Here is a 25,622-nt window from a genome sequence, read left to right as displayed (position 1 = left end):
TGAAACGCAGAACTAAATCAAGATCGCGTCACTGGAAGACATCAAGTTAATGAATGAGGCCTTAAAAATGTCATTACACTGGTTAACTAGTAATCATCTGAAATAAAATACGCAAAAAACTGAATTCCTATTAATTTCACCAACAAGAACCACACAAAAGTGAAGGAATGGACCAAAATGATCACAGCACTAAACTGCACCCCTATTGTAGTTGATTCAGCAAAATCATTAGGAATCACAATGGATAAGAACCTAGACATGAAAGCCCACATCAAATCAATGGCAAAAAGTGCCCGTTTTAACTTAAACTATTTTAGAGAAACGAAACCACTCATTTCTACAGCGGACCTCAAATTGTCAGTCCAATCCTTAGTTATTTCAAGGATTGAATATGGATGTACAATTTTAACAGGTCTATCTAAAATCTCCACAGCCCCACTAAAAGCATGTCTCAATGCGGCCGCAAGACTCATTACTGGATCTAGGAAATATGACCATATCTCCCCACACCTGAAAGCCTTAAACTGGTTACCATATGAAGCCAGAATTCAACTTAAACTGGCATGTATTACCCATAAAACGCTCCACTACAAAATACCAAGGTATCTAGCCCAGAAAATCGAGTTATCAGGGGAGAACAGACCAGCCAGGAGAGCCAAAGAGCTACTATTGAAACCACCCATCTTTCGGAAGAAGAAAACGTATGACAGAGCTTTCTCCGGAGCAGCCCCCAGAATCTGGAACTCTCTACTTCCAAACATTAGAAAAATTTCAAACACAGCAAAATTCAAGAGGGAGGCAAAGATCTTCCTAAAGAGCAAGCTCCTTCCTTAGGCAAGACTGCTCATCACCAACACTTGATACCAACACAGAACAACAACGTATGTAGAGATAAGGTCACCAGTTAGCTGATAATAGGCATTACGATACAGTACTATTCGGGACTTATTTTCAAGTAGAAAGTCACGATAAAAGACACTTCAGAACCATTAGTACTGAAATACTAAAAAATTGTTATTTGAACACGAGAAGAAAGACATGTTCAGGAATTTCAGATTGATAAGACACTCTTGCTTTCAAGTTGTATATCAAAACTGTACATAGATGTTATTGCTGCTTTACTAGATGTTCACAATCCTAGCTCATGTAACTGTGAAGTGCTCTGATACCCAAGGGTCATGTTCGAGCTATATAAAACTCTGTACATAAAGCATTCCTTGTGTGGGTCCTCAGAAAATAATCTGGGTTTTCCACAGGCTATGCAAGATCTGAAGAGTCTTTTTAGAGCTTTCAGACATTTTGAATGAAATCGGGATGAAAAAATCAGTACCTCACTTCCAACTGTTAAAGGTCAAAAGTTCAGCAAAGAAACTGAGCTAGGCTCAGGGAGACTCCTCACATGATGGCGACTGGAAATCTAAGGTATGGTGGCTCTGCTGGGGATGGTGTATCTCAGGGCTGGCTGCTGATTGTCTGTTTGGGCCACATAATGAGGATGAGTGATTACATAAGGATATACTCTCTATGGTGTCCATGCAGACTTTTCTTTTAATGCTATGGTTATTCTTTTACCGTGAGACTCCCACCATGACGACGGGGAAGATACAAGCATGTGAATCTATGAAAGATTCAATACTGGAGAAGTTGGGATGTTGGGGGTTGGTTAGGCACCGTTGGTTGGGCAATTCAAGGCTGCGGGCGTCAGGTGCAGGGGTGCCTTTCAGGGTCGGATCTTACCAGCTCCTGGTCGCGGTTGAGGGGTACCCTCCGGTTTAAGGCAGCATGCGTCAGCTGGAGGCAGGTCAGGGGTCGCTGGATCTCAGGTCAGGATCACCGGGGCGACCTCCTCTTGGGGTTGGGCCACTTGAACTCGGGCCGTGGCAGACGGGTGCAGAGTGGTGAATACACATGAATCCTTGCGGAGTTGGTGTCTGTTTGAACAAATCCGGTGTTCATAGTCTTTGGGATTGAAGGTAGGCCGGTTCTCCGGGTTTGAGGTTGCTGGCTACAGGACACCAGGATTTCGCTGGAGCAGGTTTGAGGTGGGGACAGGCCAGTAGGGCTGGGGCCAAGTCAGTGGGCGTCCTCCTCTTGTTAGCTTCGGCAGGGCTGTTCAGTCCTTTTCTTCTGGTTTCTTGACTGAGGAAGCAAGGTACAGGAGTGCTCCTAAATACTAGATTTAGGGGTGTTCCAGGTGGGTAAAAGGTTGGGACCAATGGGTCCCTTTCCTTGGGTGGGTAAACCCGATATTATGCCACCCTCAAGTGGGAGGGGTTATAAGCCTTTCTCTGGTTGGCTGGGTTCACCCATCTGCAAGATGGAGGGGACAGAGGTGTGCTTGAACTCACCTCCCACCACCTCAGGAGTGGAGTTGGCAGAGGTGGTCACACCTCTCTTCCTCACTTGTTTTTCCCGACGGTTCTCCCGCCCAAAGTGGGGGTCAGAACCAGTCACAGAAAGCAGCAAGTGGCCTGGGGAAACTCACCAAGGCAGCAAACCTTTGAAGCTTCCCCTTCGTGGACCCTGCCCATCCTGGGGAGGAGGATTGGCACCTCGTCCCAGGATCTGCATTGTTTCAGGCCCCCCAAGAGCAGAAGGCTCTCGACCCAGGGGTCCAGAAACATTTCTGGTGGTGGCAGCTGAAAGCAGCCACTCAGCCTGGACACTAGTGGTAGGTCGTTTTTCAGGGGGCAACCCTAACATGCCCTCTGTGTGCATTTTCCATTAAATCCCACACTGGCATCAGTGTGGGTTTAATGGGCTGAGAAGTTTGATACCAAACGTCTCAGTTTTCAGTGTAGCCATTATGGTGCTGTGGAGTTCGTAATGCCAAGCTCCCAGCACCATATACTCTTAATGGCATCACTGCACTTACAATGCCTAAGAATGGGCTTAGAAACTGTAGGAGCACAGGGCTCATGCACCTGTACCCTCACCACTGGCATAGGGGACCCAGCTAGAGGGGTGACTGATCTATGCCAGGGCAGTGGGTTGCAGGCATGGCACACAGGGATGTGTTTAAGACAACAAACAGAGCCAACCGCACTCGTGTTCTATTTGAGAATATGAAAGTTTGTGTTGTGAGTAAAGTAAATGTGAGTGCTGTTGAGTACTTCCGGTCCAGCCTAAAGACCTGTATTGACTGAGTTCTAAAAAGTGGAAAAAGTCCACTTCCCTTACTCAACGCAAATCTTTGAGTCCCTAAGGTTTCAAACAATCTTATGTGAGAATAAGGCATATAAACAATATTTTGTCTTTATATCATTTTCTTCAGCACAATTTATTAGTAAATATTTGTGTCATTCAAACAGTAATTCCATATAAACAGAAAACATATTACATCATATGCTGTATCTGCTTCGTCACGAACATTTGCTCAGAAGTTATAGACCAATCACAAATAAAAATCAAAGATTGAAAGTTGAAAAACGCCCAATGCATTTCAGGACAGTTCCTTTCTTCAGGGGCTTGTGGTTAAACTGCACAATATGTTCTGCTCTTCAGGCTTCTATTCCCAACCAATTGCTGAGACTTTGGAGCCGTCTACAGAGTGTTCATGTTTTGTTCCATTAACTATCTTTGATTTAACGGACGCTGTGACTTTTGTTGCTGCAAATTTAGCTGCCGGAGCTTTTACTGGTTTTGTGACACCCTTGGTTGCAGCAGTAGGCTTCTTTTCAGTTTTTTTCACTTCTGGTGCAGCTTTCTTAGTTTCAGAATTTCTTTTTTCTTCTGATACTTTAACTTCTTTTGCTTTACCAACATCAAGTTTTTCTTTTTGCACTTCTTTTGACATTACCACAGCAGTCCTTGGTTATTTAACAGTAGGACTGGCAGACCCCTTTTTTTTTTAATGGTGTTGCAGGAGCTGATGGAGGTGTTGCTGCTTTTTCTTCTTTACCAGTTGGACTGGCAGCCTCCTTTATTGATGGTTTTGCAGGCAGTGATGGAGATGTCGTTACTGCTTTTACTTCATTAGCAGGAGAGAAAGGGAGGTGTGCACCTCAGGTGGGGAGGCGAGGTGAAGCATCAATCTCCGTCCCCGCCATCTTAAAGATGGGGGGGACCGAGCAAACCAGGGTGAGGCTTATGACCCCCCTCCCACTCGAGAGTGGCATTACAGGGGGTGTACACACCCCAAGGAAAGGACCCATTGGTTCCAACCTGTACCTACCTGTATCGCCCCTAAATTTAGTATTTAGGGGCAGCCCTGAACCTTGCCTCCTCAGATAAGAAGAGGAAGGACCAAAGAGCCGTGCTGAAGAAGGACACCCACTGACTTGGCCACAGCCCTACCGGCCTGTCCCGACCTCGACTGACCACAGCGAAATCCGGTGTGCCCTGCAGCCAGCTGCCCCAAAGAACCTGGCAGACCTGCTCTGCCTTCCCAAACCAGTCTTTGTCTCCTGTGACCACCGGATTTGCTCACCCATAGACTCTGGCTCCGGCCAAATCCACGAGTCTACACCACTCTTCATCCAACGCCCACAGCTCGAGTTCAAGTGGCCCAACACCACGAGGTTGTCTCCCCGGCGATACTGACCTGGGATCTTGTGATCCCTGAGCTGCCTCAAGTCTCTAGCAGACACCTGCAGCCCCTTTCTGGAGGATCCGCGTGACCGGAGCCAGTAAGAAAAACCAGACGCCTCAAGACACCACTGCACCAGACGTCCCACGGCCTTGGGTGGCCCAACCAACGGTTCCCCAGCATCCCAGCTTACCTCTCCAACTGGTGGTCGCCTCCAGAAGATCTTCAGCCACGAGCCTGCAGTGTTTGTTGCAACTGGAGAATCCCTATTGAAATCAACAGGGCACCCGATGCCAAACCAGCACCCTGCACCCACCCGCTCCTGAGGGTGCACCTGGTGTGTTAAATCTGATCCCCCTTTGCCCCGAGCCTAACACCAAGAGCTTTGCTCCCACAACCTTGTGGCCTGCTCGTGAGCTGCCACCAACCGGAGGCCCCATATCCCCCTCAGCACTCTGCACCTGCTCGCCCTAGTGCGGCTGAGGGTGTTTTGAGTGTGCATCCTCGTCCCTGGAGGAACCCTGGTTCTAACCCCAGAATACCCACTCCAAAACCTAAGTTCTTACAGATAAACATATAACACCGTTTTCTCCCACAGGACTGCATGGACTGCTTTTCTATGAAAAATCTTTCAAGTGTGGAGTTGGCTTGTATGAAAACCCTAATAAACTACATATGTGGAAAAACTGAATTACTTAACGTTTGTCTAAGAAATGTCCCAATGTGATATCTAGGCATATCACACTGATTAGCAAAAGTAATCCAAGAAGTAACATACACAGTAATCTACAAACACTGAAAGGAATATGCTACTTACCAGTATGCATCTGTTCTTGGCATGTAGAGCTGCAGAGTTGTACACTTAACATAGATCGCCATCTGGTGTTGGGCCCGGATGTTTGCAGTTTGTTTTTCTTCTTGGACAGTCTTTGGAAGTCACGAGTTTGGTGACTCCTCCTTCGGTCCGTACTGCGCATGGGCTTCGGCTCCATCCTCAGATTGTTTTTCGCCAACAGGGAAATGATGGAGCGTAGTAGTAACAGTGAGAAACCCATGTGTGTTGTATCTAAATAAGATGGACTGGAACGGATACAGGTAGCCGGGGAGGCGGGTGGGCGTGTACAACTCTGCAGCTCTACATGCCAAGAACAGATGCATACTGGTAAGTAGCATATTCCGTTCGAGGCATATGAGCTGCAGATTGTACACTTAGCATAGATTATATAGCAGTACCCAACCCTAGCGGCGACCACCGGTATCCGTTGCAGTGGTTTGAAATAGTGTCTTTAGTACAGCCTGGCCCACTCTAGCTTGCTGCTTGGAATGCACATCTACACAGTAATGTTTTGTGAAGGTGTGCGGTGCAGACCATGTGGCTGCTTTGCAGATGTCATCTAAGGGTATATTCCCTAGAAAGGCCATAGAAGCCCCTAACTTTCTTGTAGAATGGGCTTTAGGCGGAACAGATAATGTTCTTTTAGCCTTTTGGTAGCAAATCTGTATGCATTTTACAATCCACCTAGCTATCCCTGATTTAGAAATGGGGTTGCCTTTATGTGGTGGAGAGAAGGAGACGAACAATTGTTTAGTCTTCCTGAAGGGTTGCGTTCTTTGTATGTAGTATAGCAAGGCCCTTTTTACATCAAGTGTGTGTAAGGCTCTTTCTGCAACAGATTGAGGTTGCGAGAAGAAGACAGGTAATTCCACCGATTGATTGAGATGAAAGGGGGAAATGACCTTGGGCAGGAACTTCGGATTTGTGCGAAGTATGACCTTGCTGTGATGTATTTGTATGAAGGGTTCTTGTATAGTGAACGCTTGTATTTCACCAACCCTTCTAAGGGAAGTGATAGCTACGAGAAAAGCTGTTTTCCAGGTGAGAAACTGTAGCTCGCATTTATGCATTGGTTCGAAGGGCGGACCCATTAGTCGTGTAAGAACTAAATTTAGGTTCCATACAGGGGAAGGTGGTGCCCTGGGAGGAATTACTAGTTTAAGGCCTTCCATGAAGGCTTTAATAGCGGGCACTCTGAAGAGAGATAAATGCTGTCTGTTTTGTAGATAAGCAGCGATCGCTGCTAGGTGTAGGCGTATGGATGAATATGCCAGGTTACACCTGTGAAGATGGAGCAGATAGCATATGATGTGCTGTATGGATGCATCTAAAGGGTTGATTGTATTGTTACGGCAGTAAATAACAAATCTTTTCCACTTTGCGGCATAACATGCTCTAGTGGTAGGACGTCTGGCTTCCATGATGATGTTCATGCAATCAGGGGGAAGGTTAAGGTATCCGAATTCTAGGATTTCAGGAGCCAGATCGCCAGGTTGAGCTGAGCTGGGTCCGGGTGACTGATTTCTCCATGGTTCTGGGTTAGGAGGCATGGGGATAGGTGCAGTTTTTGATGTGGTACCACTGATCGTTGTAGTAGCGTGGTGTACCACGGCTGCCTGGCCCACGTCGGAGCTACCAGAATGAGTGTGAGGGAGTGCTGTTGTAGCTTCCTGACCACTAATGGAATTAGTGGGAGAGGTGGAAAGGCGTATGCAAATCTGCCTGACCAGTTCATCCATATCGCATTGCCCTTGGACAATGGGTGTGGGTATCTGGCGGCGAAGCTTGGGCATTTTTTGTTTTCGTGGGTGGCGAAGAGGTCTATCTGAGGATGCCCCCACTGTTGGAAGAATGGTTGAAGAACTTGCGGATGCAGTTCCCATTCGTGTAGTTGTTGCGTTTGTCTGCTGAGCAGATCTGCCATGGTGTTTTGTACGCCTGGAACGTGCTGTGCCAGGAGAAAGATGTTTTGGGGAATTGCCCATCTCCATATGCTCTGGGCTAAGCGGGAGAGCTGGGGAGAGTGTGTCCCCCCCTGTTTTTGGATATAATACATTGCAGTCATGTTGTCTGTGCGAATGAGGACTGCTTTGCCCGAAATCTGTTTTTGGAAAGATTTTAGGGCTAGGAAGATCGCCAAGAGCTCCAGATGGTTGATGTGGAGCAATTTTTGCTGTGGCGTCCATAGACCTTGCATTGTGAGGTGTAGGAGGTGCGCTCCCCAGCCGGAGAGCGATGCGTCCGCTGTTAGAATCACCTGAGGAACCGGGTCCAGGAACGGCCGCCCCTTGGAAAGGTTTGTGGTGTTCCACCACTGCAGAGAGTGATGTGTGCGGCCGTCCACCAACACCAGATCCGTCAGCTGACCCTGGGCCTGGTTCCACTGTTGTGCTAGGCACTCTTGAAGTGGACGCATGTGTAGTCTTGCATGGGGCACTATAAAGATGCAAGACGCCACCATTCCTATGAGCTTCATGAACACTCTTGCTGGAAGAGAGTGTTGGGGAAGGAATGTTTTGCGTAAGGCTTGAATGCTTGTGATTCTGGCTGTGTTTGGATAGGCAATACCTTTGGAGGTGTCTATAGTGGCCCCGAGGTATTGCTTTGTGTGAGATGGTATGAGGTGGGACTTTTGGTAGTTCACCGTGAAGCCTAGCTGGTGGAGCAGTTGGATGGTGCTGTTTGTATGCTGCACGCATTGATGGTAAGACGCGGCTTTTATCAGCCAGTCGTCTAAGTAAGGGAAGACGTGAATGTGTTGACGTCTGAGGTGTGCTGCTACTACCGCTAGGCATTTGGTAAACACCCGTGGTGCGGTGGTGACCCCGAAGGGGAGAACCGTGAATTGGTAATGTTGCCCGTCCACCACGAACCTGAGGCATTTCCTGTGAGAGGGGTGTATTGGAATGTGAAAGTATGCGTCCTTCAGATCCAATGTTGTGAGAAAGTCTCCCTGACAGAGGAGCGGGAGGACTTGTTGTAGGGTGACCATATGGAAATGGTCTGAATGTATGTAGGCATTTAGAGGCCGGAGGTCCAGAATGGGCCTGAGGGTCCCGTCTTTCTTTGGTATTAGGAAATATAGGGAGTAAACCCCTAGATTTTGCTGATCGATGGGGACCTGCTCTATAGCGTGTTTTTGGAGGAGGGAGAGTACCTCCTGTTTGAGCAGTGTGGAATGTTCTTGAGACATTGGGCGGTGCCTTGGTGGGATATTGGGTGGGGTAGATGTTAGCTCGAGACAGTACCCTGACCGAATGATTTGGGTCACCCATTTGTCCGATGTTATGGACTCCCATGCGTGGATAAAGTTTTGTAGTCTGCCCCCGACCGGAGTGGAATTGTCTGGGGGGAGCGGAGGGAAGTCATTGTGTGGGCGGGGTGGCAGAACGGGTGGTGTTAGTTTTGCCCCTGCCCTTATTGTTGTTGCCTCTGTAACCACCCCTTTGGTTGCCCTTTGAAAAGGTATTTTGAGGAGGGGATTTGTAGGAGGTAGAGGTGCTATCGGTGGAGAAGCCTCTGCCTGTGCCACGAAAGGAGGAGCGTCGAAAGGAACGTTTAGACGCTTGTGTTTGGAGTGCCCCCATAGACTTTGCTGTGTCTGTGTCCTTTTTCATCTTTTCCAACGCTTCGTCTACCTTGGGCCCAAAGAGCGTTTGTTGGTCAAAGGGGTGATTGAGTATGGACGCCTGGACTTCAGGCTTAAACCCTGAGATCCTGAGCCAGGCATGGCGACGAAGCAGGACACTGGTATTTATGGCTCTAGAAGCAGTGTCGGCTGCATCGAAGGCACACTTAATGGAGGTGTTTGTAATGAGTTTACCCTCCTGTATTAGCTCATGAGCCCTACGCTTGTGTTTCTCGGGGAGGTGCTGCATAAGAGCCTCAAGTTCATCGTAGTGTGCTCTGTCATAGCGCGCAAGTAGCGCTTGTGTGTTTGCAATGCGCCACATGTTTGCAGCTTGAGAGGCGGTGCGCTTGCCAGACGCGTCTAGGAGTTTGGATTCCTTGTCTGGCGGTGGGGCTTCTCCTGAGGACTGGGAGTTAGCCCGCTTTCTAGCTGTAGAGACAACTAGGGAATCTAAGGGAGCAGGGCCCTTAATGTATGCAGGGTCTGTGGGTGCCGCCTTATACTTTTTCTCTATTCTAGGGTTTAGTACCCTGGCCCTGACAGGGTCTTTGAACACCTCTGCGGCATGCTTGGTGACACCCTTAAGCATGGGTAAGATGGAGGTGGATTTGTCCTGTATGTCAAATGTATCCAGTAAGAAGTCGTCTTCCACTGGTTCAGTATTCATGTCCACCCCATGGTAGTGTGCTGCTCTCTGCACTAAATGATGGAACCCTAAGGAGTCCTCTGGAGGAGACGGCCTGGATGGGTATAGGTCGTCCTGAGGAATATCGGGTACATCAGGGTTATTGTAATCCTCCCACGGGTCTGGGGTCCCTGGTGGAGTGGGATCCATTGGGGCGTCCGCCGGATAATTGTCCGGGTCCCCGTCGTCCGGATCTGGGGACGGGGCCGGAGAGTAGTGAGGTAAAGGTGGCGGAGACCTGGGAGGGGGAGGGGGTGGAGGAGGTGGAGGAGGTAAGGGAGGTGGTAGTGGGGAGGGCACTCTGAGGGGAGAAGTAGCAGAGTCCTTCCGTTTGGGTGGTGGAGGAGGAGCCGGAGCATCAAGGCGTCTTTTTTTGATAATTAAAGTCAATAGTCCAGTCTTTGGATCTTTGGACAGAGTCTTTTGTAGAGGGTCTGGTGTAAACAGAGCCAGTGGCGTCGAATCGTCCGTCGGCACCGGTGATTTCGGAACCGAGGACTTCGATGGTTTGTGTGCGCCATGCTTTTTTGGGGCCTCCTGTTTTTTCGGCGTCGAAGGAGTTTTCGGCGCCGGAGCGTCGGTGCCGACAGATTTATGTTTGTGTTTGGTCGGCACCGAGAGTCCAGGCTTCGGCACCGGTGGCTTCGGAGTCGAGCTGGATATTGCTTTCTTCGGTGCCGGATGCTGTTTTTCGGCACCGGGCGTCGGCTGGCTCGATCCCGAGCTGCCGTGAGACTTTGGATGCTTCGACACCGAGCCCGAAGGTGGGGTGATCGAAGTTTTGGTCTTGGTTTTGCCCAGGCCGGCAGGCAAGGGAGTAACCTGAGTCTCTTTGGTTTTGGGCGCGGGGGAGGGAGGGGGCACAGTACTCACGGCCCGCTGCGCCGGTGTGATGTCCTCCACGTCGGAGTCGTCGGCCTCGGAAGCGCTGACGACGTCTTCTTCCTGCTCGGTGTGTGTTTGCCCCGAAGCTTCGGCGCCGTCTCCGAAGATGTCCGGTGGAGCTGCAGACGATGAGTGCGCCATGGTGCGTCGAGCTTTTCGATCCCGGATGGTTTTCTTCGATCGAAAAGACTTACAGGCGGGGCAGTCTCTGGCCTCGTGTTCTGGAGAGAGGCAAAGATTACACACCTGATGGAGGTCGGTGTGGGGAAATTTAGACCCACATTTTGGGCACTTTTTGATCGGAGTCCTTTCCATCGGCCGGGACCGGAGTCGAGGGGGGCCCGAAGGCCGGTGCCGATGTACGGGATGGAGAAAAGTGCCGCTTCGAGAGATGAAGATAATGATGAAGAAACTCGAAGAAACGAGGATTTTCCGTCGAGGCTGGAACCGTAGAAGTTCGAAGCCGGAGCACGAAGTATCACATCCGAGCCCGATGGCGGAAAAAAAACAATCTGAGGATGGAGCCGAAGCCCATGCGCAGTACGGACCGAAGGAGGAGTCACCAAACTCGTGACTTCCAAAGACTGTCCAAGAAGAAAAACAAACTGCAAACATCCGGGCCCAACACCAGATGGCGATCTATGCTAAGTGTACAATCTGCAGCTCATATGCCTCGAACAGTAATTTTGACTGTTGGCTTACCTGTAAATCAACCAACTGCACTTAACTTGTATTTCACTGCATAAATCTTGCTAAGTATTATACTTATCTGTACTAGGCCACGCTTCATTCTATAAAATAAAATATAACTAAATATTTTTATACAAACAAAATTGGTCCGAGTTCAGTCTGAGTGTGTACAGACCTCATTTCTTGACTGAATGTGTACAATAAATGCGTAACACTACTCTTGGATAAAGCCTTACTGCTCACCCACACCACCACAAATAAAGAGTAAGGTATAATCTACTTTTACCTCTGCCTACACCCTTGGGGTTCCACTGGACTGTGCACACTATACCTTACTTTGGTATAGTATGTAGAGAGCCAGCTTCCTATATCTAGCCAATAAGGTTAGGGGTATGCCGCCTCCCCACAGGGAGTGGATATACAAAGGGTGTAGTCACCCTAAAGGTAAATTGCCATTGGCTGCTACCTTCCAACCCCTGTAACGCCCCTAAGTGGAGAATTTAGCAGCACCCCTGAACCTTAATTGAATATGCTACTTACCAGTATGCATCTGTTCTTGGCATGTAGGGCTGCTGACATTCATATCTGTGCATAGATCGCCGCCTAGTGTTGGGTCCGGATGTTTGCACGTTGTTGTCCTGGAAGAGTCTTCGAAGTATCCTGAGATAGGTGACTCCTCCCCTGGACCACAGTGCGCATGGGCATCCTCTCCATCCTCAGATTGTTTTTCGCCATTGTGGCAGTGATGGAGTAGATACAGAAAGTGATGACCATGCTTACAGTAATTCTGAGAGCTGCAGCTGCTACAGGCGCCGGGGAGGAGGGAGGGCGATATGAATGTCAGCAGCCCTACATGCCAAGAACAGATGCATACTGGTAAGTAGCATATTCAGTTCGAGGCATGTGGGCTGCTGAATTCATATCTGTGCATAGAATACATAGCAGTACCTCCTATTAGCGGCGGCTACCAGTGCCAGCTGCAGCAGTCTGAAAAAGAGTTTTGAGAACAGCCTCTCCTACAGCTGCCTGCTGTTTTGAGTGTACATCTACACAGTAGTGTTTGGTAAATGTATGTATAGTGGACCATGTGGCTGCTCTACATATTTCCTGTAAAGGAATGTTTCCCAGGAAAGCCATGGACGCCCCTAACTTACGTGTTGAGTGGGCTCGGGGGGAATCGTTAATGTGCGTTTAGCCTTTTGATAGCAAATTTGAATACATTTAACGATCCATCTGGCTATACCTGCTTTGGAAATGGCGTTGCCTTTGTGTTGTGGAGAAAAGGCAACGAAAAGTTGTTTTGTCTTCCTAAAGTCTTTAGTTCTGTCTATATAGTACATGAGGGCCCTTTTTACATCTAGTGTATGGAGCATTCTCTCAGCGACATTTTGTGGATTCTGGAAGAAAACAGGCAGTTCAATAGTTTGATTCATGTGGAACTGCGATATTACTTTAGGCATGAATTTGGGGTTAGTACGCAGTACGACCCTGTTTGCGTGAACCTGTATGAATGGCTCTTGAATGGTTAGTGCCTGGAGTTCACTAACTCTTCTCAATGAAGTGATTGCCACTAAGAAAGCCACTTTCCAGTTGAGGAATTGAATCTCACATGAGTGGAGAGGTTCGAAGGGTGGACCCATTAGTCTGGTGAGGACCAAGTTGAGGTTCCACACCGGTGCTGGTGGGTGTCTTGGGGGAATTACTCGTTTAAGTCCCTCCAAGAAAGCTTTGATGGCAGGCACTCTGAATAAAGAGAGGTGCTGCCTGTTCTGGAGATAGGCTGCTATTGCGGTCAAATGGATACGTATTGAGGTGTATGCCAGATTGCATCGGTATAGGTGTAAGAGGTAACAGATTATGTTTTGAATGGATGCATCTAGCGGGTTGATGTCATTGTGGGTGCAGTAAATGACAAACCTCTTCCATTTAGCTGCATAGCAAGCTCTGGTAGTGGGTCTCCTGGCCTCCTTGATGATCTCCATACAGTCAGGTGGCAGGTTTAGGTAGCCAAGCTCTAAGACTTCAGGAGCCAGATTGCCAGGTTCAGCTGTTGCGGATCTGGGTGCTGAATTTCGCCATGGCTCTGCGTTAGGAGTGCAGGTTTTATCCGCAGCCTTTGATGCGGCACCACGGAAAGTTCCAGAAAGGTGGTGTACCATGGCTGGCGCGCCCACTTTGGAGCAACTAGGATGAGTGTCAGTGAGTGCTGTCGCAGTTTGCGTGCCACCAGCGGTATTAATGGCGCTGGGGGAAAAGCGTACGCAAATCTGCCGGACCAGTTCATCCATATCGCATTGCCCTGCGATTGTGGATGTGGGAACCTGGCGGCAAAGCTTTGGCATTTTGCATTTTCGTTTGTGGCGAATAGGTCTATCTCTGGATGACCCCACTGTTGGAAGTACGGTTGGAGTACTGATGGGTGTAGCTCCCACTCGTGCATCTGGTGGCTGTGTCTGCTGAGCAGATCCGCCATCTGGTTGTCCTTGCCGGGGAGGTGTTCCGCCATGAGGAATATGTTCCTCTGAATGGCCCACTTCCACATGCTCTGAGCCAGCTGAGACAACTGTGGGGAGTGTGTTCCTCCCTGCTTTTGTATGTAGTACATGGCAGTCATGTTGTCCGTCCGGATCAACAGGACTTTGTTGCACAAGTGTACTTTGAATGCCTTCATGGCTAGGAAGATTGCCATCAGTTCCAGAACGTTGATGTGCATCTTTTTTTGTTGTGTCGTCCATAGTCCCTGCACTGTGTAACTGAGTACATGAGCTCCCCATACCTGGAGAGAGGCGTCCGCTGTCAGTATTATTTGTGGAATAGGCTCTTGGAATGGTCGGCCCTTGCAAAGGTTTTGTGGATTCCACCAATGCAGAGAGTTGTATGCCCGACCGCTCACCAACACTAGGTCTTTTAATTGCCCGTGAGCCTGATTCCATTGACGTGCTAAGCATTCCTGAAGCGGGCGCATATGTAGTCTCGCGTGCGGGACTATGAAAATGCAGGAGGCCATCATGCCTATCAACTGCATGAACACTCTCGCAGGAAGGGAGTGTTGTGGTTTGAACTTTGAGATCAGCAGTTGCATGCTGTTGATCCTCACTAAATTTGGCTGAGCTGTGGCAGCCAGAGTGTCTATGGTCGCGCCCAGGTACTGTTGTACGTGTGCGGGTTGTAGATGTGATTTCGGGTAATTTAGTGAGAATCCCAGACTGTGAAGAAGGTGAATGGTGAGGGACATGTGGCTGGCACATTGCTGGGCTGACTTTGCCTGAACAAGCCAGTCGTCCAGGTAAGGGTAGACGTGAATGAGTCGTCACCGTAGATGTGCAGCCACTGTAGCTAGGCACTTGGTAAAAACCCTGGGTGCTGTTGTCACGCCGAACGGGAGGACTTTGAATTGATAGTGCTGTCCCGGAATAGTGAACCTGAGATATTTCCTGTGTGACGGGTGGATGGGTATGTGGAAGTACCCATCTTTGAGGTCTAGTGTGGCTAGGAAGTCTCCCTGGCTGATCAGCGGGAGAACCTGCTGTAGGGTGAGCATATGAAAATGCTCTGACAGAATGTAGTGGTTGAGGGGTCTCAGGTCTAGTATAGGTCTGAGCGACCCGTCCTTTTTTGGGATTAGGAAGTACAGGGAGTACACCCCTGTCCCCTGCTGGTTGATGGGCACGACCTCTATTGCACCTTTTTGCAGCATACTTAGCACTTCCTGCTGCAATAATGCTAAGTGCTCTGCGGACATAGGACGGTGCTTTGGCGGTATTGTGGGTGGAGTGGAGGTTAATTCGAGACAGTAACCGTGCTGGATAATATCCCTGACCCACCTGTCCGTGGTGATGGTTTTCCACGTGGACAGGAACCGCTGGAGTCTCCCCCCCGACAGGTGTTATGTGGTCGGGGGGAAGGGAGAGGGCGTCACTGTTTGTTCTTGGGTGAGGACCTGGTGTTGCCGTAACCGCGTCCTCTGCCCTTGGTGCTGGAGCCACGATATCCACCTCTGTTGGTTTTATCGTAGGTACTCTGTGTGCCCCCTTTAGTGTATTGCTGCTGTGACCCCTGTCCTCTAGCTGCTCCCCTATTCCCGGGGCGACGAAAGGAGCCACTACGAAATGTCTGCGTTTGCAGAGCCCCCATTGACTTTGCAGTGTCAGTGTCCTTTTTTATTTTTTCTAAGGTGGTGTCAACTTCTGGTCCGAATAAGTAGTCTGGGTTGACTGGCTGATTTAGGATGTTTTGAATCTCTGGTTTGAATCCGGAGATTCTTAACCAAGCGTGTCGTCTTAACATGGCGCTGGTGTTTATCGCCCTCGCAGCTGTGTCGGCAGCATCTAATGCGCACTTAATGGATGCGTTGGTAAGAAGTTGTCCCTCTCTGATGAGGAGCTCCGCTGCCTCTTTGTATTCGTCTGGCAGATGCCGGAGTAGTGACTCTAGCGTGTCGTAGTGTGAACGATCATAGCGAGCCAGGAGGGCCTGTGTATTGGCAATGCGCCAGATGGTTGCTGCTTGAGCTGCAATTCTCTTGCCTGAGGTCTCCAGCACTTTGGACTCCTTGTCTGGGGGAGGAGCATCACCTGTTGGGGAGTGGGCTCGTTTGCGAGCGTTAGCAACCACCATGGAGTCCAGAGGTAACTGACCTCTAATGTACATAGGGTCCCCGGACGCAGGTTTGTATTTTTTTTCAATCCATGGGTTTAGCACCCGTGCCCTGGTTGTTTCCTTGAAAATGTCCTTTGCAGGCTTGAGAACACCTTTCAACATGGGCAAAGTCTTGACAGTTCTCTCGGAGGAGGCGAAAGTATCCACCAAGAAGTCGTCCTCAACTGTGTCAGAGTGGAGTTGCACTCCATGATTGGCTGCAGCACGTTCTATGAGGGCATTGAAGGCAGCAGTGTCCTCTGTGGGAGATGTTTGTGCGCCGTAAAGCAGCGTGTCCTGGGTATCTGTTGCAGCACCCAGGTCTGCAGGGTCATCCCAAGCTGGATCTGGGTCCTGCTGCTCCTCAGGATCGATGTCCCTAGGGTAGGTGGTATCATCACCTATGTAATCCTCCATTGCGTCCGTGTCGGAGGGCGTAGGAGAAAAGGACTGGGGATCCGGATAGGACGTGTGCAAGCGTTCGTATAGAACCGGTTCAGACTCTGCTGGCAGTTTCTGCTTCAGAGGGATTCTGTAAGAGTCCAAGGCCTGCTCTGGCGTGACCTTCCGTTTTCGGAGCATGAGTCTGCCAGTGTCGGCGTCGATGAATTGTGACGGTGAAGGCTCAGTAGGAGAGTGTCCAGTAGATGGGGACCTTGTCTGGCGGACACGTGTTCGGATCTCGAACATCTTCGGCGCCGTGGATGGCGGCAAACACAAAGTGATGTTGGTTGGTGCCGAGGGTGCCTTTGGAGCCTTGTTCGGGTCAGGGCCCGACGTGGACCGGAGGGCTGCCCGTTCCCTGATGCGTTGCAATGACGCCGCAACTTGCCGCACCGAGAACGCCGAAGGTTCTTTGGTGCCGAGTGGTTCCGTAGAGGTAGGCGTCGACTGCTTCGGAGCCACAGGGTCATCGATCCGAGGAGAGGTATTAGCGGTCGACGGAGCCGATGACTTGACGCGTGTCGCTGCCTTCGAAGTGGACTCCGATGAAGCGGCCATCTTGACTTTGGTGGTCGGGCCGACTGCTTCGGTGCCGGGGGCCGAGGCGCTTTTGTGGGACCGATGGCCTTCCTTTTCGGGTCGGTACCGACATCCGCTGCAGCGAGTTCGGCGCCGAAATCCCTTTTAGTGCGTTCGGAGCCGATGGTCTGTGCTGGTGTCGAAGGAGTGGAGGTCTTCGAGGGCTTCGAGCCGACCACTGCTAGTTTCCGTTTCTGCGGAACTGGTGCGACGATTGGTTTCGGTTTCATTGAAGGGAAACCAGTCTTTTTCGGTATTAATGGCTCGTGTTGGATGTTCGAGGCCGGGCCTGAAGGCGGCGCCGAAGAACTTTGGGATTGATCTCGGGTAAGGCCCGGAGGCGATCCCTTGACCGGAGCCGTAGAATGACGCACTTTGATAGCCTCCGTTTCGACGGGTAGGCCCGGCTCTTCACCAGAGCTATCTTCTTCGGCCCCAAAGGCCTCATCGTAGTCTCCTACCTCATCGACGGCTTCTTCCCTGTGAAAAAGCGCTTCATCGGCGTCTTCCGATCGGGAATCGTGTTCGGAAGCGGGGCTGGAGTTTACTTCTTCCACGCTTTCAACATCTTCGTCCTCGGTGCTGAAGATGTTGGCCGGGGCCGGTGCCGATTGCTGCGCTTCTAATCTCGCTGCCCGTCGATTCCGGAGAGTCTTCTTGGATCGGAATCGGGCACAGGCCATACATTTCGATTCGTCGTGATCCGGCGAGAGACATTTGTTGCATACCGGGTGGACGTCGATGTGTGGGTATTTGGCGTGGCATACAGGACACTGTTTGAATGGGGTCCTCGATTCCATTGTCGATGTAAGGTCGATGTTCGGATTAAACGGATCCGAAAAACTGGAAGAAGTTTCTAAACTAAGCAAGAAAGCAGTCGATACCGAGCGGGAACAGTACCGACGAAAACTAAAGGCCTTTTGGCCTTAAACTAAATTTTCCTAACTTGAGCCAAGATAAGCACATCCGAACCCAATGGCGGAAAAAAACAATCTAAGGATGGAGAGGATGCCCATGCGCACTGTGGTCCAGGGGAGGAGTCACCTATCTCAGGATACTTCGAAGACTCTTCCAGGACAACAACGTGCAAACATCCGGACCCAACACTAGGCGGCGATCTATGCACAGATATGAATTCAGCAGCCCACATGCCTCGAACATTCAGATTATCGACAACCTTTGAAGAAGAGGACAAAGAGCCATGTAGCAGCGAAGACTGAAGACATCACCTGACTTGGCTGTAGGTTTCTTTCGTCCAATCTCCTGGCCTGAGCCTGCAGCCTTTTTCCCAAGTTTAAGATTCTCCACTGGATTGCATTGGGCGCCCGACGCTGTGTTGCCACTCTGCACCCGACCGCCCCTGTGCCGCTGGAGGTCTAAATTTGGTGCCCCCCTGTGCTTACATTAACCCCCAGAGACTGGGTCCAAAATCGTACTACTCGCCTGCATGTACCACCACTACGACGGCCCCCTTACTCTGTTGGATAACATTGGCATCAAATACCGAGACTGACCTCTGCACCCAGCCACCCCTGCGCCATTGGTGGTGCACTGAGGCCACTTACCTAAACCTTGCTTGGTACCGAATCTTCATCCAAAAGCTTAATTTCATAAATCGTTTACTTACTTGCAAATTGCGGATTCTGCTTCCTCCCGTATGATAACATTGTATTAATTGAAAAATGCACCATGTCCCCTTTTGATATTGAAAAACAGTGATCTTGCAAAACGTATTTTGCAACAAAGTATCTTTGGTTCTATAAATTAAATATACTAAAAGTAATATATTTACAAATCGCTGGTCTCAGATTTAGTCACTCAGTGTGTGTAATTATTTCTAGCCTGTGTGTGTACAAGAAATGCCTAGCACTGCCCTCTGATAAACCGAACTGCTCGCCCACACTACCACAAAAGAGAACATTCATATGATCTACTTCAGCCTCTGTAAAGTCTCTGGGTATCAAAAGGTCACTACGCCCCCTATATGACCACTTCATGTGGGAGTGGGCATAACCCTGTCCCCAGTTCCTAAGTGTGCCAACACAAAGATTGCCACTTCTGAAAAGCCATACTCGCATTAGGTTAGGCCACCTTAACAGTGGTAATAGTCTGGGGGTGGACACACCTACCTGACTAGCTAATTTCAACACCTGCCCAGGTGCCAAACGGCTCTTGACAAAGGGAATCAGCTTCCTCTCTTCTGATCTCATTTTAAAGGCGGCAACTTCTTTGAAGCTTGCCTGCCGAGGAAGACTCCTGTGGAAGGGGGTGTGACAACCTCTTCCCGGAGAGGCATTGTTCCGGAGCTCCTGAGAGCAAAAGGCTCTCAGCCTAGGAGGCCAGAAACTAATGTTGGGTGGCAGGCTGGCAAAAATTAGTAAGCCAACACACCAGAGGCTGGTACGTTTCCAGGGGACACCTCCGAGGTGCCCTCTGGGTGCATGTATTCATAAATTAGAAACTAGAATCAGTGTGCGTTTATTAATACAATGCGTTTGATAACAAACACACATGCTTCAGTGAAGCCATGATGTAGTTGGGGAGCTCATTTTGACCAGTGCCCAGTACATTCCATAAGATGGCTTCCATGGTCACTTGCAATGCCTAGCCGTAGAACTAGAAATCACATGCGGCGTATCTGCTCATGCCGATTATGTCCTCACATAAAATATAATGCACCTTGCCTTAGGTCTGAAAGGCCTGCTACAGGGGTGACTTACATATATTAGATGCGTTGAGTTCGGCATGACACAGGAGTGTGTCATGTCGTGGTTTTTTACTCATGGTTTGCACCAGGTGAAGCAGCCTGAAATGACAGTGTGTGGAATCTGTATGTGGGTTTCTTAGGGTGGCATAAGATATGCTGCAGCCTTCAGGGACCCACTTTAGTACCCCTGCCTAAGGTTCCTGGGGTTCCATTTACTAGGGACTTACAGGGGTACAAAAGTCCTTAGCCAATTAGAGCACAATTAGACTTTCTCTTGTTTTAAGGAAGGCGCACTGGCACGGAGGTCGGGATAGCAGGCCTCAGTGCACTGTCAGAGTCGGAAATGAGCATTCATTAGCTGAAAGGGGGAGGAGGGGGGGGGGGCTGCAATAAAAGCCCAGTTCTCTACAGAAGCCCAACAATACTGACTCAGTCAACTTACTGAAGGCCTTCCATATTTTCACCGCATCTATTAAATATTCATTAAGCAGACCTCAAGCTGGAGCTTTCTAAAACACTTCATCAAGCAACACATGTATGTGGTATTTGTGAAGCGAAATCCTAATTGAAAAAGTAGTGGAGCGTTGGACAGGGTCATGCTACAATGTGCATGCAAAACCCCCTTTACCTCAAATGCTTCGATTGCAATGTTTCATCTATCACACTTTCCTCCTACATCTTGTGACATCCAATTTGACATGTAAAGATTTACTGACTAGAACAAAATTCAGCATGTTCCCTCCAATATCATCATTCAATCTAAAGCTAGTGTTTGCCCCTAAAACAAATGTTTAACATTTAATGTTAGAGGATATCAACAAAGGGACACATGGGAGGTAAAGGATTGAGAAAAATCACATCAGGACCCAATAATCTGCTTTCCCAAAGAGCGAGCGCCATACAGAAAAACTTTAGAAAGATCCAAGTCTTAAACACTTTGTAAACCTGGATCTTCTGGCAAGTGATTACATTTCCAAGGTGTTTGGTGCTGTGATAATGGCAAACTAATCCAGTTTACCTTAAATGTAGAGCGATGCACATAACTAAGTTAATACAACTTTACCCCACTATTAGGACATCGAAATTTCCTATCACCATGCACTTCAAGATTGATGTCATAAGGATCACTTAATTCTTATACAAACACGTCACAGTCCGCTTCTTCAGACAGCAAGCAATGATTCAATACCTGTTGCAGAAGCCTGAGAATAGTGTTGTTCTGAAGTTGCTGTACGTATTGTTGCAACTCAAGTTCTTTTTCCGATTGGTCTCTTATCCAGTCTAGAACCTATTTAAAGGTCAGAAAAAAAAGTAATTACTTTCTCCACTCAATGGTTAAAAAAAAAACAACAATTTCCAGCAACGTGTCAGTCAGCTGTTTTTTGAAACAGCTGCAAAGAGAAGACGACCCGTGATTTTGCACAATATACAACTCAATGCACGTCCTAAGATTTAAGAGGGAGACTTAACACTTGAGCAACTCAAAGGGTAGCAAATGAGACATTAAAACCAGCCCACTCATTTTTATTTTACACTGGCCCTTCCATTGGCCTTGGTCTTCAAGGTTTTTACATAACCATGGACCATTTTATCAATAACAAATTTCTGAAAACACTCAATCAAATGCAGGTCTACAAAATAGGTTCCATCCATAAAAATCGCAATAGTTTAAAAAGTAAGGAATATGCTACTTACCAGTATGCATCTGTTCTTGGCATGTAGAGCTGCAGATCTACACACTGTGCGTAGATCGCTATCTGGTGTTGGGCCCGGATGTTTGCACTTGTTTTTGTCTTGGAAAGTCTTTGGAAGTCACGAGGTATGTGACTCCTCCTTTGGATCATAGTGCGCATGGGCATCGGCTGCATCCTCAGATCGTTTTTCGCCAGCAGGGAAATTATGGAGCTTAGTTAGAAACAGGAAAGATGCCCATGTGTGGTGTATCTAAGTAAGATAATACTGGAACAGATAAAGGTAGCCGGGGAGGCACGTGGGCAGATCTGCAGCTCTACATGCCAAGAACAGTTGCGTACTAAGTAGCATATTCCGTTCGAGGCATTTGAGCTGCAGATTACACACTGTGCATAGATTGTAGAGCAGTATCCACTCCTAGCGGCGACCACCAGTATCTGTTGCAGTAGTTTGAAATAGTGTTTTGTGAATGTGTGCGGTGTAGACCATGTAGCTGCTCTGCAGATATCATCTAAAGGAATGTTTCCTAAAATTGCCATTGAAGCCCCTATCTTTCGTGTAGAGTGAGCTTTAGGAGGCACAGATAATGTACTTTTTGCTTTGTGGTAACAAATCTGTATGCATTTGACAATCCACCTAGCTATCCCAGCTTTTGATATGGGGTTGCCTTTGTGTGGTGGTGAGAAAGACACGAATAGTTGATTGGTCTTACGAAAGGGTTTTGTTCTCTCTATATATAGTATAGTAGTGCTCTTTTGACATCTAAGGTGTGAAGAGCTCTTTCTGCGACTGCGAGAAGATTACAGGCAACTCTACAGATTGAGGTGGAAGGGAGAAATGACTTTAGGGAGGAATTTAGGATTAGTTCGGAGAACAACTTTATTAAGATGCATCCAGAGAAAGGGTTCTTGAATGGTTAGTGCTTGTAGTTCACTAACTCTTCGTAGAGAAGTAATGGCTACAAGGAAAGCAGTTTTCCATGTTAAGAATTGTAGCTCACATTTATGTAGAGGTTCAAATGGAGGCCCCATTAGTCTTGTGAGAAAGATGTTTAAATTCCACACAGGTGAAGGTGGTACTCTGGGGGGAATTATTCTCTTGAGTCCCTCCATAAAGGCCTTTATGGCAGGTACTCTGAAAAGTGAGAGATGCTGTCTATTTTGTAGATATGCTGCTATGGCAGCAAGATGCAATCTGATAGAGGTATAGGCTAGGTTGCATCTTTGGAGGTGTAGTAAGTAGCCTATGATGTGTTGGATAGACACATCTAGGGGATTAGTGTCGTTGTTATGGCAGTATACTACGAATCTCTTCCACTTGGCTGCATAGCATGCTCTAGTGGTAGGCCGTCTAGCTTCTTTGATGACGTTCATACAGTCAGGAGGAAGGTTAAGGTAACCAAATTCTAGGACTTCAGGAGCCAGATCGCTAGGTTGAGCTGAGCTGGGTCTGGGTGTTGGATCTCTCCAAGGTTCTGGGTTAAGAGGCGTGGAGAGATGTGTAGTTTTTGGTGCGGAACTACTGAGAGTTCCAGCAGTGTGGTGTACCATGGCTGTCTGGCCCAAGTAGGAGCAACTAGGATGAGCGTTAAGGAGTGTTGCTGTAGTTTGCGCACCACTAGCGGAATGAGTGGGAAAGGCGGAAAAGCGTACGTAAATCTGCCTGACTAGTTCATCCATATCGCATTGCCTTTGGACAATGGGTGAGGATACCTGGCGGCGAAGTTTGGGCATTTGGTGTTTTCTTGGGTGGCGAAGAGGTCTATCTGTGGTTGCCCCCAAATCTGAAAAAACAGTTGAAGAACTTGTGGATGAAATTCCCACTCGTGGATTTGTTCTGTTTGACGGCTCAAGAGATCGGCTATTGTGTTTTGGACTCCTGGGACATGTTGAGCTAGGAGAAAAATGTTCTGAGGTATAGCCCACCTCCATATCCTCTGTGCAAGCTGAGAGAGCTGCAGAGAGTGTGACCCGCCTTGTTTTTTGATATAATACATGGCTGTCATGTTGTCGGTGCGGACTAAGACCGTCTTGCCTGATATTTGTTTTTGAAACGCTTTTAAGGCAAGGAATATGGCTAGTAACTCCAGGTGGTTGATGTGGAGTAACTTTTGTTGAGGTGTCCACCTGCCCTGCATTGTGTGATGTAGTAGGTGAGCTCCCCAGCCGGAGAGCGATGCGTCCGTTGTCATGACTATTTGAGGAACTGGCTCGAGGAACGGTCGCCCTTTGGAAAGGTTCTTGGTGTTCCACCACTGCAGAGAACGATGGGTACGACCGTCTACCAACACCAGATCTGTTAGCGACCTTGAGCCTGGTTCCATTGGCGTGCTAAGCACTCTTGGAGAGAACGCATCTGGAGTCTTGCATGAGGCACTATGAATATGCAAGAGGCCATCATCCCTATGAGTTGCATGAACACTCGAACTGGAAGTGTGTGTTGCGGTTGGTATCTGGTGAGAAGAGCTTGGATGCTCGCTATACGTGCGGGACTGGGGTAGGCGAGCGCTCGAGGTGTCTGTTGTGGCACCGAGGTATTGTTGCGTGTGGGACTGTTGCAGTTGGGACTTGGCGTTATTTATTGTGAACCCCTGGTCGTGAAGTTGGTGAATAGTGGCGCGAGTGTGTTGTACACACTTATTGTACGATTTGGCTTTTATAAGCCAGTCGTCTAGATATGGGAAGACATGGATGTGTTGTCTCCTTAGGTGTGCTGCCACTACTGCTAGGCACTTGGTAAACACTCTTGGTGCTGTGGTGACTCCAAATGGTAGTACTTTGAATTGGTAGTGCTGACTATCCACTACGAATCTGAGATGTTTCCTGTGAGCGCTGTGAACGGGAATGTGGAAATAGGCGTCCTTGAGGTCGAGAGTAGCAAGGAAGTCGCCCTGGGAAAGCAGAGGGAGGACCTGCTGAAGTGTGACCATGTGGAAGTGGTCTGAATGTATGTATAGGTTTAGGGGTCTGAGGTCTAAAATAGGCCTTAGAGATCCGTCCTTTTTTGGTATGAGAAAATAGAGGGAGTAGACTCCCTTGTTTTGTTGGTGCAGGGGAACTGGTTCTATTGTACTTTTTTGTAGGAGGGAGATTACCTCCTGCTTTAACAGTAACAAATGTTCTTATGACATTGGACGGTGTTTGGGTGGTATGTTTAGGGGGGTAGATGTTAGTTCGAGACAGTAGCCTGATTGAATGATTTCGTGGACCCACCTGTCTGAAGTGATGTCTATCCAGGCAGGGAGAAATTGGTGGAGTCTTCCCCCGACTGGAGTGGAATAGTCAGGGGAAGTGGAGGGAAGTCATGGGGTAGGTGTGGAGGCAGAGTGGAAGTAGTTGTTCTTGCCTCTGCCTTTGCTGTTATTCCCCCTGTAACCACCCCTTTGGTAACCTGTAGTAAAGGTAGCTTGTGCTGGAGCTTTGTAGGAGGTGGCATATTTCTCCATAGTTGTGTATGAGAAGGTCCTGTCTTCTTGGGAGTTACTCACGAGGGACCAATCACAGCCCCATAAGTGCTGTAAACCATGGTTGATGAGCCCAAATTGGAGCTACTAAAGTGAGGGTCTGCTTTAATTTCTGAACCAGAAACGGAAGTAGAGTGAGAAGAGGAAAAGCGAAAACAAACATCCCTGACCAGTTCATCAATAGTTGCATTGCCCTTGGACTGTGGGAACCTGAAGGTAAAGTTTGGGCATTTTGTGTTTTCTGCATTTGTGAATAGATTTGAGGAAGGCACCGCTTCAGGAAGCACTAGAGGAGGACTTGTGAGTGGAGTTCCCACTCGTGGACTTGTTGTCGCGTTCTGCAGAGGCGGTCGGTAAAGCCAGTCTATGACTAAAATGTGTTCCGCTAGTAGGTGTGTTTTGTGACGTAGAGCCCACCTTCAGATTTGTTGTGAGAGCCGAGTGTTGTGAAGATGGAATCCCTCCCCCTCGTTTTTGTAGATAAAACATAGTTGTGGTGTTGTCCATATGTACTAGAACTACTCTTCCCACTAGGTATGGAAGAAAAGCTTTTAACACTAGCTATACCGCTGGAAGCTCTAGGTAATGGATGTGAAATGCTTAGATGTGGCCCCCAACCAATGAGGGATGTGTCTGTTGTGATGGTCTCTTGAGGAAATGGGTTGCATAAATCCACTCTTGTAACAGATTGTTGTTGTTCGAGCACAGAAGAGAGCAAGAAGCTTGGCGGCTAACCAACACTAGATCTTCCCAGTGACCCTCCCCTGGAGATCATAGTTGTGCTAATCATTCCTGCAGTGGGTGCATATTCAGTCTTGCATAAGCGACTATTGCACTGCAAGAGG

General features: G+C 48.6%; 1 protein-coding gene across 2 annotated transcripts in view; it reads right to left on the bottom strand.

The window, feature by feature from the left end:
- The window catches only part of EIF3A (eukaryotic translation initiation factor 3 subunit A), a 735,236-nt gene that overhangs the window by 540,992 nt on the left and 168,622 nt on the right, over window positions 1-25,622 (bottom strand). For both annotated transcript variants that reach the window (XM_085602967.1, XM_085602977.1), the window contains exon 9: window positions 20,812-20,910. In XM_085602967.1, the coding sequence (XP_085459093.1) occupies window positions 20,812-20,910 (99 nt within the window). The remainder of the gene's footprint in view (window positions 1-20,811; window positions 20,911-25,622) is intronic.

Source organism: Triturus cristatus, chromosome 1_2, assembly GCF_964204655.1.
Source record: "Triturus cristatus chromosome 1_2, aTriCri1.1, whole genome shotgun sequence".
In the NCBI taxonomy this organism is placed as follows: Eukaryota; Metazoa; Chordata; class Amphibia; order Caudata; family Salamandridae; genus Triturus; species Triturus cristatus.
This window is presented reverse-complemented; position numbering and strand designations above follow the sequence as displayed.